The sequence below is a fragment of the Caretta caretta genome, chromosome 2 (assembly GCF_965140235.1).
Source record: "Caretta caretta isolate rCarCar2 chromosome 2, rCarCar1.hap1, whole genome shotgun sequence".
In the NCBI taxonomy this organism is placed as follows: Eukaryota; Metazoa; Chordata; order Testudines; family Cheloniidae; genus Caretta; species Caretta caretta.
The window spans coordinates 114,328,578-114,346,675 of NC_134207.1; the positions used below are offsets into that span (position 1 = coordinate 114,328,578).

Consider the following 18,098-nt stretch of genomic DNA (forward strand, 5'->3'; position numbering starts at 1 on the left):
ATGGTTACTCTGCTTCATTCTGCATTCAAGTGTGAGCAAGAGACTCTGCCAAGATTTCTACACATCACTTCAGAGACCTGCAATTTGTCAGTTACTCTTTGCTCCATGCACATGAAGAAGAGCAGTAGAATACAAACAACAACCCAGTAATACAATAAACATGACAAATAAAGGAAAAATATAAATTACTTGAATTTTTCTTCCTTTTTATTCACCAAGGAACCTGACACTGGCTTGTGCTCCGTGGCTCTGTGGCAGTAATTCTTAGAGCTGCCTGTCTGAAAGTCTGCTCAAACCCACATGTTATTAAACATCCACTTTCTCTCTCTCTCTCTCTCAAAAAAAAAAGCTGTGGGCTTGAATAAAAAAAGAAAGAGCAACAGAGAGCAGAAGTAAGGTATCTACTTCCGTTCCAATACTACTCTGTGAAAGTTACCTTTTGGATTCATAGTTTTCTGGCTTACAGTCGAACAGATAGTACATTATTCAGTTTCTAGTATTTTTAGTTTATTCTTTAGAAGTATTTTAAAACACATTATAAATCCATATACTAGGGCCAACATTTACTATTAAAATGCATATTTTCTGAAAAAGAATGCAGTTAAAGATGTGCAAGCCTGTCAAAAGAGAGGCAGACCGTTGCTAAGGTCTTCCGCAAACTAAAATTAGAAACTCTAGGGACTTGGTATTTTAAAATATTCAAAATATTTCTACATTCCTATATGTGATGTCTATTTAATTACAGCAATGATCTCTGAGCCTATTGCAAAACAGTTATGAATCATCCCTGTGAGTGTGTTTTCATGAATAAACAACAGAAAACTTGAGTGCTAGATACAGAAAGTAAGTCTAAATGGTGAAAGCCAAAGGATCTTCATTTAAATTAACAGCAGACTGCTAAAACCTTTTGTTTCTGTAACTGACCAACTTTTTTAAACCTCATACAGCAGACTGGACATTCAAATAATGACAGAAGTTTTTAAAATATTTTTTTCCTTCAAAGTTGAAAAAAAAATTTAAGTGTCGATACATACACACACACACATGAAAATAATTAATGAGGCCAAGATCATATTCTACCCAAATTTAGTCCCCAATTAAACAAAACACTTAAGCACATGCTTAATTTTAAGGACAAGTAGTTCCTGTACACTAAAATTGATACAGGGGAAAGGCTGGAGCAATACTGGGCCAGGAAAGCTCTGCCTCTCAGGCACTGCAGAGCATGTTTCTGGGGAAAGGAGCAGTAGAAAGAGAGCTCCAGTAGCCCAGGCAGGAGGGAGGAGAGAAGCAATTTCCTAGAGGGGCACTGCTCTACTACAGTAGGAGAAGAAGCCCTTTCCACAGAGGTCCAGCTGTGAGTCTATCTCCTGTCCCTTTAGACATTGCCCAAGAGGCAGTGAGAACTGCGTGGATGGGCATCAGAGGGTCACCTACATTAGTCCTGAGACTCCGGGGTTTGAAGCTAAGGACTACAAGTGAACAGCAGCCATGCCATAAACTGAGCCATTTGGTGTGATAGGAAGTGGCCCAGAGGAAGGTGAGCAGGCGGTGGGCCAAATGTAGGCCATCCCATGCTATCACACTTTCAAGGACCCTGGGCAGGCACCTGGTGGACCCATGTCTCCGTACACACCCCAAATTCCCCTATAGCTAGCCCTGGGATGGGCAGGACTAGGGGGTTATTGACAAGTAGGCTGATCCAGCTGAACCCCATTCAGAAGGTTCCGGACACATTGAATAAAAAAGGACTGGAGCAGCAAGCCGTGACCACTAGGCCTGCTGACTGAAAAGAGAACCGCAGTACTGTCCCCTTAAAGTCAACAGACAAAATTTTAAAATGCAACTAATGGTTTTGGGTGCCAAACTTGAAACACTTTAAAGGGCCTGACTTTTTTCAGAGGGAGGGTGCTCAGCACTTTCTGAAAATCAGGCCCCTTTAGACATTTTAAGTTGGGTACCCAAAATCGGAGGCACCCAAAATCAGTTGTCGCTTTTGAAAATCTTGGCCAATGGGCTTAAAAAGCCAAGCATGTGCTTAATTGCTTTTCTGAACAGAAGTTTTAAGATTATTTTTTCTTCATGAGGTGAATGAAACCTTAAAAGCCACGTAATCTGCTTTTACATAAATCACAATTGGAAATAAGTCAATAAAACAAAATGTTATTTCAACATTCAAAGGATCCAATACACTGACTAGAAACCCACTAAAACCTATGAATTTTTCTATTTACCTCAGTGACCATTGGATCAGCTCTCTAAGGCTTGCTTCTTCTACATAGTTTTTGTACCAATATTACTATTGGTTAGGGGTGTGAATTTCTTTTTAAAATCAAAATAGTTATGCAGGTACCACTTTTAGTGTGGGTACGAAGGTACCATGCTGGAAGAGCTTATTCCTTTTCCGTTATGGGAATAAGCTGTACAGGCATAAGCAACTCCATAAGGTATAGGTGCATTCATGGTTGGTGTGTGTATTGTACTGCTAGAACTGTGATAGTTCAGTTAAAGCAGTCCACACATACAAGTTGTACAAGCCTTTAGTCTTTGAACCTCAAAATATTTAGGCATGTGCATAACTTCACTTGTGTAAGTAGTTCCATTGACTTCAATGGGACTACTCATTTATCTAAAGTTATGCACAATTTAAAGTATTTACAAGATCAGATTTACAAGAATCAAGTACGGCTGTGAAGTTACTGTATGTAAAACATACTAATGCAAACTGTACTAAGAAGATCAACTCGTTAACAGAGTGAGATTTAATGGCCAATGAAAGGAGGTCAGACTAGATGATCTAATAGTCCTTTCTGGCCTTAAACTCTATGAATCTATATATAGGGTGTCTAGAAATAAACTACAGCCATTCTATATTTTAAAGTTACTGCTGCCAAGTTGGAAATCCCAATATACCAGGACAATACATATAGAGTTGAAGAACTTCTAAATAGTTTAAAATGTTTTGTGGTACCTGCAGTATCCAAACAGAGGTCTCCATCTTGTTCAAAAATCTTGACCACAATATATGCCCACGAGATCCTCACTTAACCATGAAAGTGGCTACACAGAGGAAGACATTGCCTGTGAATTCTCCCTTTTCACAGCTGCCTCTTATTCCTTGTTCTTTTTCCCAACTCCCACCACCAATCAAATTACAATTGCATGCACTCTGCCCACCGCATCTTAGCCATGACAACACAGAAACAAAAATAAACAGTGGTCCAAAGTGATACTGACAATTTTCTCTCTGTTCTACAGGATATCTTAGAGGCAGTGTGATGTTGCTAGTATCATAATCTTAACTCCTTACAGCTAAGTCCAGTCTTTTGCAAAGCGTATTTTCTGAACGAGTAAGGTTTTTACATTTCATCAAGAAATGTTCATGCTTGTGGTTTGTTAGACTGATATATTTTCACCTTAATAACCAGTAGTTAAGAAGACTCAAACATTGTTTGAACCTGTATTTTTGAGAGAGAGAGAGAGAGAGAGAGAGAGAGAGAGAGAGAGGACGAGCAAGCATTTTAAAGAACTTAATTCTAATAATTAAAAGAAAAATGGGAGCAAGGGGAAGGAAGAATAGTTATTTCTTATCTTTTACTGATGACTTGAACGATTTTACCTCACATTTTCGCCGGCACAAGAGAGAAAATAATTTAAGGGACAGCAATATAGATGATCTGAAACCTCCTTGTCACTGCCCACTCACAATAGCTGTAGCACTTAAACATACACTGAAGCCAGAAGGAAAAAGTAATTTATTGGAAATAACAAAGCTAGACCAGAAAAAGTGCTCAATCAAGACAACTGGAAGTTAAAATGTTTCATCTAGGAATCAACAATGTGTACAACTTGGATGAACAAGCAGGGAGAGTGAGATGTCTGACAGCTTTAGAATGTGCAGGCAAAGAGGAAGGTGTTCCACTTGGCTTCTCCTCCTCACAGTTTATATGAATTTGAGATATTTCATCAGCAAGGGGAGATAAGATCAGCCTTAGCAATCCAGTAATATCACAGCATAAGGCAGGGAAGATCCCAAAGACATAATGCCTGGACTCATCAGAAAGTTCCTCTGTGATACTATTTCTTCCCAGAAATAGAAGACGGTTAAGACAAAGTGAATTTTGCCTTAAATCAGTGGTTCTCAACCAGGGGTACGCATATACTTGAGGGTACGCAGAGGACTTCCAGGGGGTATCATAGAATATCAGGGTTGGAAGGGACTTCAGGAGATCATCTAGTCCAACCCCCTGCTCAAAGAAGTACCAATCCCCAACTTTTGCCCCAGATCCCTAAATGGCCCCCTCAAGGATTGAACTCACAACCCTGGGTTTAGCAGGCCAATGCTCAAACCACTGAGCTATCCCTCCCTCTATTATCAACTCATCTAGATAACTGCCTAGTTTTACAACAGACTACATAAAAAGAACTAGCAAAGTCAGTACAAACTAAAATGACAATGACTTGTTTATACTGCTCTATATACTACATGCTGAAATGTAAGTACAATATTTATATTCCAACTGATTTATTTTATAATTATATGGTAAAAATTAGAAAGTCAGCAATTTTTCCGCAAGTGTGCTGTGACCCTTTTGTATTATTATGTCTGATTTTGTAAGCAAGTAATTTTAAAGTCAGATGAAATTTGGGGGTACGCAAGACAAATCAAACCCCTGAAAGGGGTACAGTAGTCTGGAGAGGTTGAGAGCCACTGCCTTAAATGACTGGATATAGATGAGAAGATGATGCTGTCCTGAAGTTAAGTCTGTTAATGTCATGACTCATACCACCTAGAAAAATTATCAGAAGTAGTTCAGGGTGGGAGTGGGGACATAATTTAATTAGTAGGCCCAAGAAAGGTCATCCTTGTAACAAAAGACTTCTATTTACGACAGTTAGCTTCTAGGTTTGGCTGAAGGAAGTCATGTCCGGCAGAGCTCCAGCCACAAAAGAATGCCTTGCTTAACAAGGAGAGATTGAGACAGAAATGGCAGAGCCAGGAAGGCTCACACCCCAGAACTTTGCAGCAGCATTTCCTCTTCCTTGGTACAAATACCCCAAATCCACAGAAACCAGCTGTTCAGTTGCTGAAGCAGAGTGATTTTACAGTTGCAGAGAGTGATTTTACTACTCAGAGACCACTACAGGTGATGCTTTGGAAACTTGACACAGAAAACAGAAACCCAACATGACCAGTTGGTGCTGCTTTGCTAGGAGAGGAACACATTCTTCCTCTCTGTTCTATCCGATTACTTATACATTTGTATATACCACCATGAAGAAAGGAAACAAAACACACACAACTCCCGCACCCCCACCCCAAAAAATCCCCTACCTCCTACCTAAAGAGGAAACAACCTGGGGAATAGCCTGGGAGGCTGGGTGGGAGTTCAGAATTTCTGCCGCCCACAGTCTGAGGCAGATCAGGACTGGGATGTTGAAAGGAGGCTTGAGCTTACCGAATTCGCTGCCCCAAAATTCAACACTTCCATGAGTTGACTGTGCCTGTGCGACTGTAATGCAAGCAAAAAATCCATCAAGTTTAAGGATCAAAGATCAATAAACATTTGACCACTTTATGTAATGCCAAAGCCTCAATGGAGCAATTCTAACCTCCACTGTTAAACAGGCATGCTATAGTATATTCCAATTCAGTACATATGTTTAGCCAAAATATCAAAATAACCTCCAAAACAACATCTTGACACCAAAATCTTTAGTCCAATGAAAGATTCTTCCTACAGACTGTTTTTTTTTCTTTCCTCTCCAGTGTGCCAAATTTGGAATTGAAATCATGAAATGAGGCATTTTATGCTAAATGTTCCTACTTAGTATTGCATGCAGGAATAACATCTCATTGCATGGGTCACTAGATTTCAAAAGCTTTTTTGTAAGAAAAGGAGAAAGAGTGGCCAATGTAAGGGTCATTAACAAACCATTACCTGATTTAATGAAATCCTGCCTACAGACAATTCCCCAACCATGAGTATGGACGGGAAAAATAGAAAACCTATATAAGAAAAAGCCCTGAATATCAGGACATCTGGTCACTCTACCTAAGCTTCCTCTATACATAGTGATGTTGAGCCAGAACAAGTTTCTGAACAAATAGTCCCTGTTCCCTTCTCTTCAGTTCTTTAATACATATTTCCATTTGAAAAGATGGGCTCAATTAAATCCACATTGCCTGAGGCAATTAGGGAAACATGAGCACTCATTTAATGGCAATAATGTTTAAAGATACATTAGACAGAAGATGGTGGGAACAATTTTAGCCCTAAAAGATGGAACTGTAGAAGTTTAAACGCTAACTCTTCCTTTTTGGTCTAAACAGAAGCAGAAGAGGTTAATTCAACTACACTCTAGCACAGAGGTTCTCACGTGGGGGGTCGCGAGCTGTCAGCGTCCACTCCAAACCCCGCTTTGCCTCCAGCATTTATAATGGTGTTAAATATATTAAAAGTGCTTTTAATTTATAAGGGGTGGGGGTCGCACTCAGAGGCTTGCTATGTGAAAGGGGTCACCAGTAAAAAGTTTGAGAGCCACTGCTCTAGCAGCCAGTGATGCCTTAACCAGCAAGGAAGTTAAATATGGAAGGTTAGAAGGTGGGAAGGATGACATCCACGAGGGCATGTCCCTTTTATGCATTACTGCAAAGTTCCCAGTCCCAAGATCTTTGGTTTGCTGGAAGTGGCTCTTCACTAGCTGCAGATTATTAATACTACTTCATACGCACAACTTTTTAGAAGTTTCTCATAACAAATCTTCAGCCAGGTCAGGTCACAATATCTTTCCACAAAAGGAGAATTACTTACATTTTCATCTGAGTACTCTGTTGTATCAACCATTTTAAAACACCCCTTTATCCTTTGGTGGAGGACTAACTAAATGAGCAAAAACCTGATCTAGGGAAACCTCTAGAAAGACTTGGTAATCATGTCTGAGTCCACACAAGACTGAGGAAGCTAACAGGAACCCAGAGTCCAAATTTCTGCAATGAAAGCGCTTGCTTACGCCAGTTCGAGTGTGATGCAACAGGCAACCCACCTGCTTAGATATATACCCATCTAAAAGGAATGAGTTTGTTCTGATCTCAGATACATGAGTGCCTCTCATGCAGTCTGTTCTCTCTAGATTCTTCTCAATTTCATTACCTTACCAGCTCACAAGGACTGGAAACATTGACTGTAAACAAGGACTGTAAACAGGAACACAGCACAAAGTACACAAGCATATCTGCAATCAAAACAAACCAAATATCCTCAGTGTGGTGTTGGTGGGGCACAACACCCAGCTGCAGGTTTAAAACTGCAGCATAGCCTTAGTTTTGGAGGATATGTTTCTTGTTTACTATCAGAAAGATTTTTTTTTTTTTAATGTGGGGTCTGATTCAGGACATCTGGGGCATGCTAACCTGTAATCTGGGGCATGCTAACCTTTGAAAAAAATGTAATAGATGCATCCTGGAATCTCTCTTTGTCGAACTGTTATTCAAAAACTTTGCTGTACTCGTCAAAAAGTCAAAATACTATTACTCTAACATCACATTAATATGATAAAGTTCTCACAACACTTTCAGAGGATGACATTTTAATTTTAAAATTGTAAATCTGTTTATCTCCCTAACTGTCAAAACAATACCAGAACTTGTTTCGTCTAGCACCAGCAATTAATTTGTTTACACAATATATTTACTAAATAAATAAAACAAAAATAGCTTTCCCTCCAAAATAGAAACAGCAGGTACAGACATGGCCTTGCAGTCCAAGCAGACTTGGGAGCCAGGAACGGCTGAGTTTCAAGCCCAGTATGGCAAACAAATTCACCAGCTGGTACACCGTGTTGTGGCTAGGAGCAAAGTTGCATATTTTTTAACCCTGTAGTCCTGCTGACCAGGTCCACTTCTTGTCCCCTGTTGTCTTGTGTCTTGGCCCTCCAGCAGGGTCACCTTTTGGCACAGCGGCATGCCTCACAGGTGCCGTAGGGTGGGGGGAGGGGGCTTCTTGAACCCAAAGATGCTATTTAACCCATTCTTGCCTGGCGTGGGGTTTGTATACCTGGTTACACCGAGCTCTAATACCTCTTCCCACTCTGTCCTAGGGAAATTGACCACCTCCCATCCATAAAATGAGAATATTGAGACTTACTTAGCTACCCAACAGAGGAGTCAGGGAGATAGGAGTAAGGCCTAATCCTACTCCCACTGAAGTCAATGGGAGTTTTTTACTTTATTTCAATGGGAGCATGAATAAGTTTATAAAGAGCTTTAAAAATGAAAAGACTCCCTCTACCCCCCAGTCAGTCACAGTTATTCTCAGCAGCAGCAAACAGATGTCTAACACATCTGCTCACTCCATTTTGAGTTACTCAGAACCATAGGCCTTGTCTACACTTGTGGCCACATGTAGGGTACGTGCAGCTATACGCCACAGTGAAAGGCAGGCAGTGTCCACACTCACTATGGTGCGCAGCTGGGCAGGGAAGAGGCAGTGGGCAAAGGTTCAAGCAGTGGGACACCACACTGCTAAAAGCAGCACTGTAGACATTGGAGGCGTGGCTTGGGCATGCACAGAGTCTGATGGGGTATATACCCTAGGGTTCTGGTTCCCTAATCATTGCTGCACTGTCTACGCTGCTATTTATACCCATGCTAGGTGGGCATACAGTGTCTGTACTCTACCTGCTGCTGTAAAGATAGACCTATTCATAGATTATAATGCCAGAAGAGACTGTTATGATCATCTAGTCTGACAGCCTACATAACATGATAATTCCTGTGTCAAGCCCATAACTCCTATTTGTGCTATATTTTATATCTTAGAAAAATATCCCATATAGATTTAAAATCTTGTAGTCTGATGTACCCAGAATCACTTAATATCCACTTATATATGTTTTAATTATGTACAGGACCAAAGACTTTATGTAACCAGTCAACGAAAACATGCAACAGAATTACACAAATGATTATTAGTTTGCACTTTAAAGGCATTTAGAAATTCAAAGCTAGGCAACTCTGTTGCAAGCAAACAGAATAAATAGGTTAACTCAGGGCTTTAAAAAATCCCCCACTGCCAAATGAGAGCTTTGCATGGTGAATGTGGGATGGGAATTAAACCTTCAATTTTTGAAGAATTTAAGCTTTCATTTAAAATAAGTAAGCTTCTATTCTTTATGGTTGTGAAGCTAACCTACAAATACAAAATGAATGTAATGAAAGCATGGATCACAGTGAGTAGGTCCTCTTCCAGAGGCAAGGGCATAGTCTCCAGCAAGTATAAGATAAAAAGAAGGCACTTTTGGCTACTACTCCTGAGTATCTAAAAGTAGTGAGGAGTCCAAAGAGACTGTACTAAAACCTCAGGGTAAACAGCTTCTGTGGAGGGTGAGGTCATATCATGGTAGATCATCAAAATGCTTTCATTTGCCTATCACCATCACTTCCATCTTTCCAGATTTTATCTTGAGCCATCCCTCTGTCATCCTAGGTCCCTGTTTTTCTCAGGCATTGGGATAGTGGGCATATAGCACAGTTTATGAGTGATGAGGAGATATTGCTATTAATGGCACTCTGAGTATCTTTCCATGATTTCACGCAGTGACTTTATACATGAACTGAACAAGAGAGGTGACAAGATTGAGGATTGCAGGACATCACAAATTAAAGCCCTTACTGAACACCTTACTGGTTACTGAAATATGATCAGTTCTTCTCCCTCCTTCCCCATTATGGTAGGATTTCTTTTCCTTTTTAAAATGTTTTATTTTGGGAAAGCAAAATCAAACTACACGCATTTTACATGGTACTTTTGCCAGAATGAGGCAGACTCTATAGTATGTTGTACATGAACTACTTGAGTTCACGACAACTTATGTTAGACCTGACTGAACACTCTATGCAAATATTCCTAAAGCAGACATTTCTAATGCACCTTAATTCACAATTTTGCTGCTGGAGCCAATTCATACCTTAATGAACACAAGGAAAGGGAAAGAAGAACGGAATACTAAGAATTTTAGGCACTGACTTTTCAGGGTCTACTTTTCAATGTTCAAAATTCACTCACTGCAGAGTTAGCTTAGTATGTAAGGGTGGAATGGTGTCTGGATATGCTGACAGTATCTGTATTCACTATGTGCTTTCTTGCTAGTGATTAGCAACAACACTTTGTACTACTTTAGCTCTTTTAATCTAAGGATTTGAAAACACTTACCAAACATTAACGAATTAAGGCTCACAATATCCTATGAGGCAGATATTATTACTATTATTTCCATTTTACAGATGGAGATGGAGAAGTAGTGACTTGTCCCAGGACACACAGTATGACTGTGATGAACCTGTATTATCAGAACCTGACAAAGTCCGGTGCTTCAGTTATGACAGCAACCTTCCTTTCCTAAGTTACACTGGAGTTCAATGTATTGCATAAATTAATATTTTTTTTCATTTGAATTAAGAATGGTCAAACTGTTTCTTCTCTCATGTATATGAAACGTAATCAGGTCCAAGATATTTGTAAATTAAAAAGTCTTGATTTTCCAGTTGTAGCTTTATTCTAAATATTATTAAAATTATTATCTTAATATCTAGGAGCCTCGGTCATGTACTAGGACCCCATTGTACTAAGCACTGTACAAACAGAACAGAAATATGGTCTCTGATCCCAAGAGCTTACAATCTAAGTGTAGCACAAGATGTAACAGGTGGATACAGACAGACCCACGGCAGAGTACAAGGAAACAATGAGATAATATTGGTCAGCTTGACAGGCAGTGGTCTCGGCACAACAGCAGCCTAACCGTTGTCGTACAGCTCATGGCAAAGAAAGGTTTTAAGAAGTGATTTGAAGGAAGATAATGAGTTCGTTTTGCCGATGTTATGGGTAGCTCCTCCAAGTGAGGAAGGCCACATAGGAGGAAACATAAATGTTCTTGTTTGAAATTTAACAAGATGGCAATAGGGGCTGGTATTATGGGTCAACCAGAGACAGGGGCTGACCATTCTATAGGTAATGAGAGATGATAGGAAGAGTGGGGACATGCTGTGAACATGTAAGGGTCCATAGGTAGAGAAGTATGTCTATAAATATTGCTATTCTGCTTCTTTATTTTTCCTCCCTGTTTTTGATAAAGAAAGATCTATTACAATTTTCTTCTTATTTTCACTACTTTACTGAGTGAAAAAAGGTGTATTTAGCACAAACTCGTTTTGTGGCTTTTTACACACACACACACACACACACACACACACCATTTATAAATCTGATCACTGGCCAATTACCGCCAGCTGAAAAAACAGTATGTCTAATAACCTCATGAAAACATTTTCCTCTCCAAGCAGGGTATGTAAATTACAATATTACCAAACAGTAGTTGGCTTGTAAGTTTGTGGAATTTATTACCCTATTTATTTTAAATAGGAAAGACACTTATCTAAAGAATCTCTAAACTGAAAAGACCATTTGGTAATTTAGATACAAAAGAACTGAAAGAAGGAAAGAAACACATATACTTTAGGTGAATTTGTGTATATTTTACTTTGTTTCATCAACATTATATTAAAGTGTCCGTATTTTAAATTACTTTTTCAATTTTATACAAATATTCTTTTCAGTCTTTCAATATCCTTAAGAATTTGATTGCTTCTTCAAATGATATCCATCAGAATCTAGTTCATACTAGCAACTGGTTCACCAAGTACAACATACAAACAAAACATAAAATAAATAATTTTTCTAAGAGAAAAAGTGCATTTCTACTCTGTAAAGAGACTTCATTAAAATGGTAACAGATGGTACTCCACTTATTGTCTCAATTATTTCCATATTAAATTCTGTAACTGCCAGTCTCATAAACTTGGCCTAAGAGCTGAAAGTCAAGTCATTACCAAAAGTAGATTTTGAAGGCCAAATGTTGTCATCACTTGAACCTCTGTAACCACATCATCTTCAAATTGTACTCTCTGTTATACCTTGGCAACCCTATTGCCTTCAATGGGGCTGCACAGGTGTAACCAGGCGCATAATTTCAACTATGCCGGCTGCATGCATGGTTCTGAACATAGTTAACATTTTGGTTGATTATGCCTAGCCTACTCTCCCAGAGCTGTACTGGTTTTAGACTGCATGATTGACAATAATAAAAAATATCTGTTTTTATCACTTAAATAAGCAGTTATAATCTGATCTGAAGATACACAGGGATCTAGGATCTACTAAGTAAGAATGTGCTAGAAGTGGTTAAAGTTTAGTATCGAGTCTGATTTGAGGAAATGGAAGAGTCTCTAAATTTGCAAAGGATACTCAAATATAGCACAGCAGCTTTAAGCCTGATGATTTTATCATTTAATCATTTATTTTTGTTTTATTCACCCTTTACAAATATTAGGTGAAATGTCAATGCCCTGACGATGCAGAACAACAAAAGCTTGCATCCAACTTTTCCTAAAAGGACCCTTTGGTTGCTTCTCTTCATACTAAAAGTTTTTATTTCTTCCACTGATTGACCCTGTACTTTGCAAACTTAGTTAGGATACAACACCACCTCTATGATGTCGGCAAATGTAATCTCTGTTTTGAGGATGGGCTATCAGTAAAGTCTGAAACTATGATCTGTAAAAAATTATGAAACTCTTATAAAAAAAAAATAAGCAACTCTGTTCCAGGCAACATCAAAGATTCACCAAACTGTCCACCATCTGCAACATGTCAGATAACACTTCAAACATACTATCAAGGAGGAAAAGAATGACTAACATTTGCCACAAAGCACCAATCTCCTACGCTACTGCTGTCAGCCAACCTTATATGACCACTACCACTAGTCACCACGCATCTCTGCTACACAGAAGTCATCTGTATGTTAAAATAACTGATACGTGTCCTCTCATAATCCATATAACCCAATCACAGGTTGATCATCAAAGACAGAAGATAGTTATTAATAATCAATTAACCTCTAGTATGAGCTGAAATGTCAGTACAGACCTAACTTTATTCACCTCAGCAGCCAAAGTCAGTGGGACGACTCAAGTGGTTAAATTTAACAAGTGTTTGTTAGCAAGACTGTGTTTGTTAGCACAGCATTTGCTCTACAGTCATGCATTCTATTGGCTTATCCCTAAGCCCAGCAAAATCAAAGGGAGACTTTCCACAGACTACAAAAGGCTTTGATCAGTTTTGCCATACATTGTTTTTGCTTTTTTACCTTTCTGCTGGTCTTCTGTCTCATTAAGTTCTTTTTGTGCTTCTTCAATTTTGTCTGTTTAAGAAAAAAATACATCATATTAAAATATAAAATAAAGTTGTAAAAAAGTCATTTCTTGAAAATATCTGCTTGTGTTAATATGCTAACTACTTTGTTGGATAATCTCATTTACATTTATGGGCAATATATGATTTACATGTAAATAAATATGTTGTGTAAGTCATACAATACATTACAGTAATACTGGCAAGTAAAATCTTACTGTGTTGTATTAGCACCTACATTTACTAAATTGCTACTGATACATTAGCATACACAAAATAAGTAGTAAAGGAATAAAAGCATTGTTATGGAATATGCAGTTGATAAGTAAATCACAACATGTTCACATTATCTGCAGTAACTCATGTAGCCCAATGGACTACATAAAATAGGTATTAATGTGAATTACTGACATATACATTTTTTAACTCATCTTAGAAAACATCAAGGGCTGTTAAAACGTTACAATGTTATTACAGCATTAAGAATTATGGTAATATAAATCACAAACAGTATTTGTTTTTCCATAAATACTGATGTGGGTAGAATCAAAAGGCCCAACTGCGCTTCCCCATGGTAAAGCCCAAGGACAAGGCAAAGGGATGGAAATTGTTCCATCAAGTGTGTATGGTTTATCCAACTATGGAACTGTCCTACATAACCCACGGACCAGCAGGGGGTCCATCTGTGCAGAGAACCTGTGCTCCCGGCAATCCACCCCTACCAAGGGATCCAATGGAGCCACAGTGGCAAGGCTTCTGCAGTGGGCATCTGTACCATGACACCTCACCATGTGTGCGCACAAGCAGGGATGGGGAGTAGTGGGAAACGAATACAACCTTGAGATGTATTTCTTTTTGTACTGAACTCTGGTGGATGTGCAGGTGGAGGAAGACACAAATTCCCCTGCCCAGCTTCCCCACGTACAGACCTATGGTCCTCCAAACAGTCCTCCACGTGCTCTGTGGGAAAAGAGGTAGTGGTGGGGAATGCTGCTGTAGAAGTAGCTGAGCCTGTACTCCACAAGGAAGCAGGGAATCTGCACACAGATCTCTTCCCAAGGAAGATCGCATGAACCCAATCAAGTTCAAAGACTTCAGTTCTCGGTATAACTATACCTCAGTCTCATCTTAAATAAGACATACTACTGTGGAAGTTAATCTCAGTTTTTCTACATCTGGGATGCAGTATCTTTTCCATGCATTCTAAGTCAATCTTAAAGATGCATATAACATCTTAGGGAGTGAGTTTGTTTTTTAAATTTAATATCCCCAAATATGAAACAGCACACACACACACAGGTAAACTTTGACATTCCTATGCAAACACTTTTAAAAACAAAGTGACTGAAGATATGAACCAGTTCAGGTTTTACTTTCCTACCAAGACCTGAGTTCAGGTTATAGCATTTAGATACAAAGCAAATTTTTCAAAAGCACCTAAGTGATTTAGGAGCCCAAGTCCCATTGGACAGCCCAGAGTTGGTGGTAATGCAGAACTGCACTGCTGCAGGGGAATCTCTGAAGCTCTCTGGCTGTACTGGTGAAGTGCATTTAAAGGGTGTAGTATACTTAGATCTCCTAATTTGCACACTGGAGGAATGAAACCTTAGCTCTGCATACTCTCCACCCTCTTTCAGGTAAGCTGTTCCTGGTGGGGATCATCTTGGTGGTAGCTAGTGTACTCTCAGGAGAACAGGAGCTGGCTGGCCTTACCTCCTCCCACTACCCAGTGTGAGGCTATGTAAGGGTCCACCATAATATATCCCCTAGTGAACTTTTCCCATGATAGACTCTGCCTTCTTACTGTCTTTCCTAATATCTGAGAGACAAAACAATAACACACCATAAAGACTTGTTAGGGTTTGGCTCATTGGCACTATTTGTAAATAACTGACGTAACAGCCTGCAGTTATTTTTCAATATTTAAAAAAAAAATCTGAAAAAAATTCAAGGAAGAGAACTATAATATAAATACTCTTTTATGGGTTTGGAGAGTAAGTGCTGTCCGAGTTATTCTATCTTGTACTTTTAAGTCTCAAAATTAACAAGAGAGAGGATTTATATTCACTATGCGCACAGAGGCCCAATCTTTCAAACATTTACACTTGTGATAACATCACTCCTGTAAACAGTCCCAGACAATGCAATGGGACAGCTCGTGCATATTTAAAGGACTGACCCCCCCCAAATTTATATCTAATTAAACAGCCAAAAAAGTCTACAACTGTAGTCCTGTGGGTGAACTCCTCCTTAGGTCAATGGGTTTTTGTCATTGACTTCAGTGGGAGTAGGATGTGACCCACAGCCTGCAGCAGAAAGTCTTATTTAAAATTTGTTATTTAGTTGTGATTAGTTGCTTACCATTAACATTAGCAAACCAGAAAACAGCAATTTGGAAGCATATATCGTACATATTAGACGCTTGTAGATATGCAAAAATTAAGTACATTACATATAAAAGATGGTCTCAAAACCAAACCAACATGTAGTAATTTGTATAGTGGGCCTGATCCTGTGAGGTGCTGAGTGTCTCCTTCAAATGAGAGTTAAGGTTTGTCAGCAGCTTGCACCATCAGACCCCCAATGATGAATCCATTGCAAGAGGCAGCATTAAGGAGTTGTTCACATATCTAGTCATGCTGACTGACTTTATACAATGCAGACTTTATACACTTGTATCTTCTCAGAGCTGGACATAACTGAAATGTACTCTTTTTTTTAAAAAAAAATCCCCTGGGAAAAGGCCTGTCAAAGACAATTACTAAAAAAATATAAAATATGAAGCATCAAATGTGCAGTTTTATACACCCCTTTCATGACTGCTTTCATGGGAGAGAGAAATACAACCCCTCTGACAATCTTATTTTACTGTTCTTTAATTACTTAAAAACTACTCAAGATAGTTAAGTCCCAGGCAGATTGTGAAGAGCTACAAAAGGATGTCTCAAAACTGGGTGACTGGGCAACAAAATGGGAAAGGAAATTCAATGTTGATAAATGCAAAGGGATGCCCATTGGAAAACATAATCCCAACAATACGTATAAAATGATGGGGTCTAAATTAGCTGTTACCACTCAAGAAAGTCATTGTGGATAGTTGGAGTCATTGGAATCATTGTGGATAGTTCTCTGAAAAAGTCCACTCAATGTGCAGTGGCAGTCAAAAAAGCAAACAGAATGTTGGGAATCATTAAGACAGGGATAGATAATAAGACAGAAAATATCATATTGCTTCTGTGTAAATCCATGGTACGTCCACATCTTGAATCCTGAGTGCAGATGTGGTCACCCCATCTCAAAAAAGATATATTGGAATTGGAAAGAAGTTCAGAAAAGGGCAACAAAAATGATTAGGGGTATGGAACGGCTTCTGTATGCGGAGAGATTAATAAGACTGGGACTTTTTAGCTTGGAAAAGACAATGACTAAGTGGGGATATGATAGAGGTCTATAAAATCATGACTCGTGTGGAGAAAGTAAATAAGGAAGTGTTATTTATTCCTCATAACACAAGAACTAGGCATCACCAAATGAAATTAATAGGCAGCATGTTTAAAACAAACAAAAGGAAGTATTTTTTCACACAACGCATAGTTAACTTGTGGAACTCCTTGCCAGAGGATGTTGTGAAGGCCAAGATTAACAGGGTTCAAAAAAGAACTAGATAAGTTCATGGAGGATAGGTCCATCAATGGTTATTAGCCAGGATGGGCAGGGATGGTGTCCCTAGCCTCTGTTTGCCAGAAGCGAGGAATAGGCAACAGGGAATGGATTGCTTGATAATTACCTGTTCTGTTCATTCCCTCTGAGGCACCTGGCACTGGCCACTGTCAGAAGACAGGATACTGGGCTAGATGGACCTGCGGTCTGACCCAGCATGGCCACTCTTATGCTCTTATGTACTTAACAGTTGAAGCACTAAGATATTTTATTAACATCTATACTACACCTTTTAAAGTATATTACATCACTGGGATTCACAGGTAATCTGGGAATGAACATTGTCTACATTCTTCCAGCCCTGACTGGTATTTGTGAACCAGATAATCTTTAAGATTCCTAAGATGCTATTCAGCAAACCAAAACTGTAAGTGGGATATCCACCTCATTTTCCCAAACATTTTGACATATACACATAAGACATAATGTTTGCCTTTCTTCAGATAATTTAGCAGGTTTGCCATCTAAATGTATTTTTGAATACACTAAGAGCTACAATTTTATCTCAAACAATTTACAACTTCAGTATATTACACTTAGTTACAGTAAATTCATACATTTAGATTAATAATCATAGAATCATAGAATATCGGAGTTGGAAGGGACCTCAGGAGGTCATCTAGTCCAAGCCCCTGCTCAAAGCAGGACCAATCCCCAACTAAATCATCCCAGCCAGGGCTTTGTCAAGCCTGACCTTAAAAACTTCTAAGGAAGGAGATTCCATCACCTCCCTAGGTAACGCATTCCAGTGTTTCATACGGAAGCCGTTCCATACCGCTAATCATTTTTGTTGCCCTTTTCTGAACTTTTTTCCAATTCCAATATATCTTTTTTGAGATGGGGTGACCACATCTGCACTCAGGATTCAAGATGTGGACGTACCATGGATTTACACAGAGGCAATATGATATTTTCTGTCTAATAATAGTATATAGAATAAAATCAATTATGTAAATATTATGGAAGCCTTCTACTTAGACCTTCAGGAGGATTATTAAGAAAGTACTTTCAGCTCAAGTGCATTCTGTTTTCCTTTTTTCAAATAAACTATAACAAGTGCCCACAGAAATTTCTAACCACTTCTAGCACAGTCTGTTATGCTAAGTAATGAGAAGCTGATAATGG

The 18,098-nt window shown here is 38.9% G+C and overlaps 1 protein-coding gene across 15 annotated transcripts in view; it reads right to left on the reverse strand.

Annotated features, from left to right (window-relative positions):
- Positions 1 to 18,098, reverse strand: part of HIVEP1 (HIVEP zinc finger 1) — a 184,149-nt gene that overhangs the window by 60,854 nt on the left and 105,197 nt on the right. For 11 of the 15 annotated variants that reach the window (XM_048839838.2, XM_048839839.2, XM_048839841.2 and 8 more), the window contains 2 exons: positions 13,210 to 13,263; positions 5,460 to 5,513 (listed from right to left, as the gene is read on the reverse strand). In XM_048839838.2, coding sequence (XP_048695795.2) covers positions 5,460 to 5,513; positions 13,210 to 13,263 — 108 coding nt within the window. The remainder of the gene's footprint in view (positions 1 to 5,459; positions 5,514 to 13,209; positions 13,264 to 18,098) is intronic. The other 4 variants (XM_048839842.2, XM_048839847.2, XM_048839844.2 and 1 more) reach the window with 1 other exon arrangement.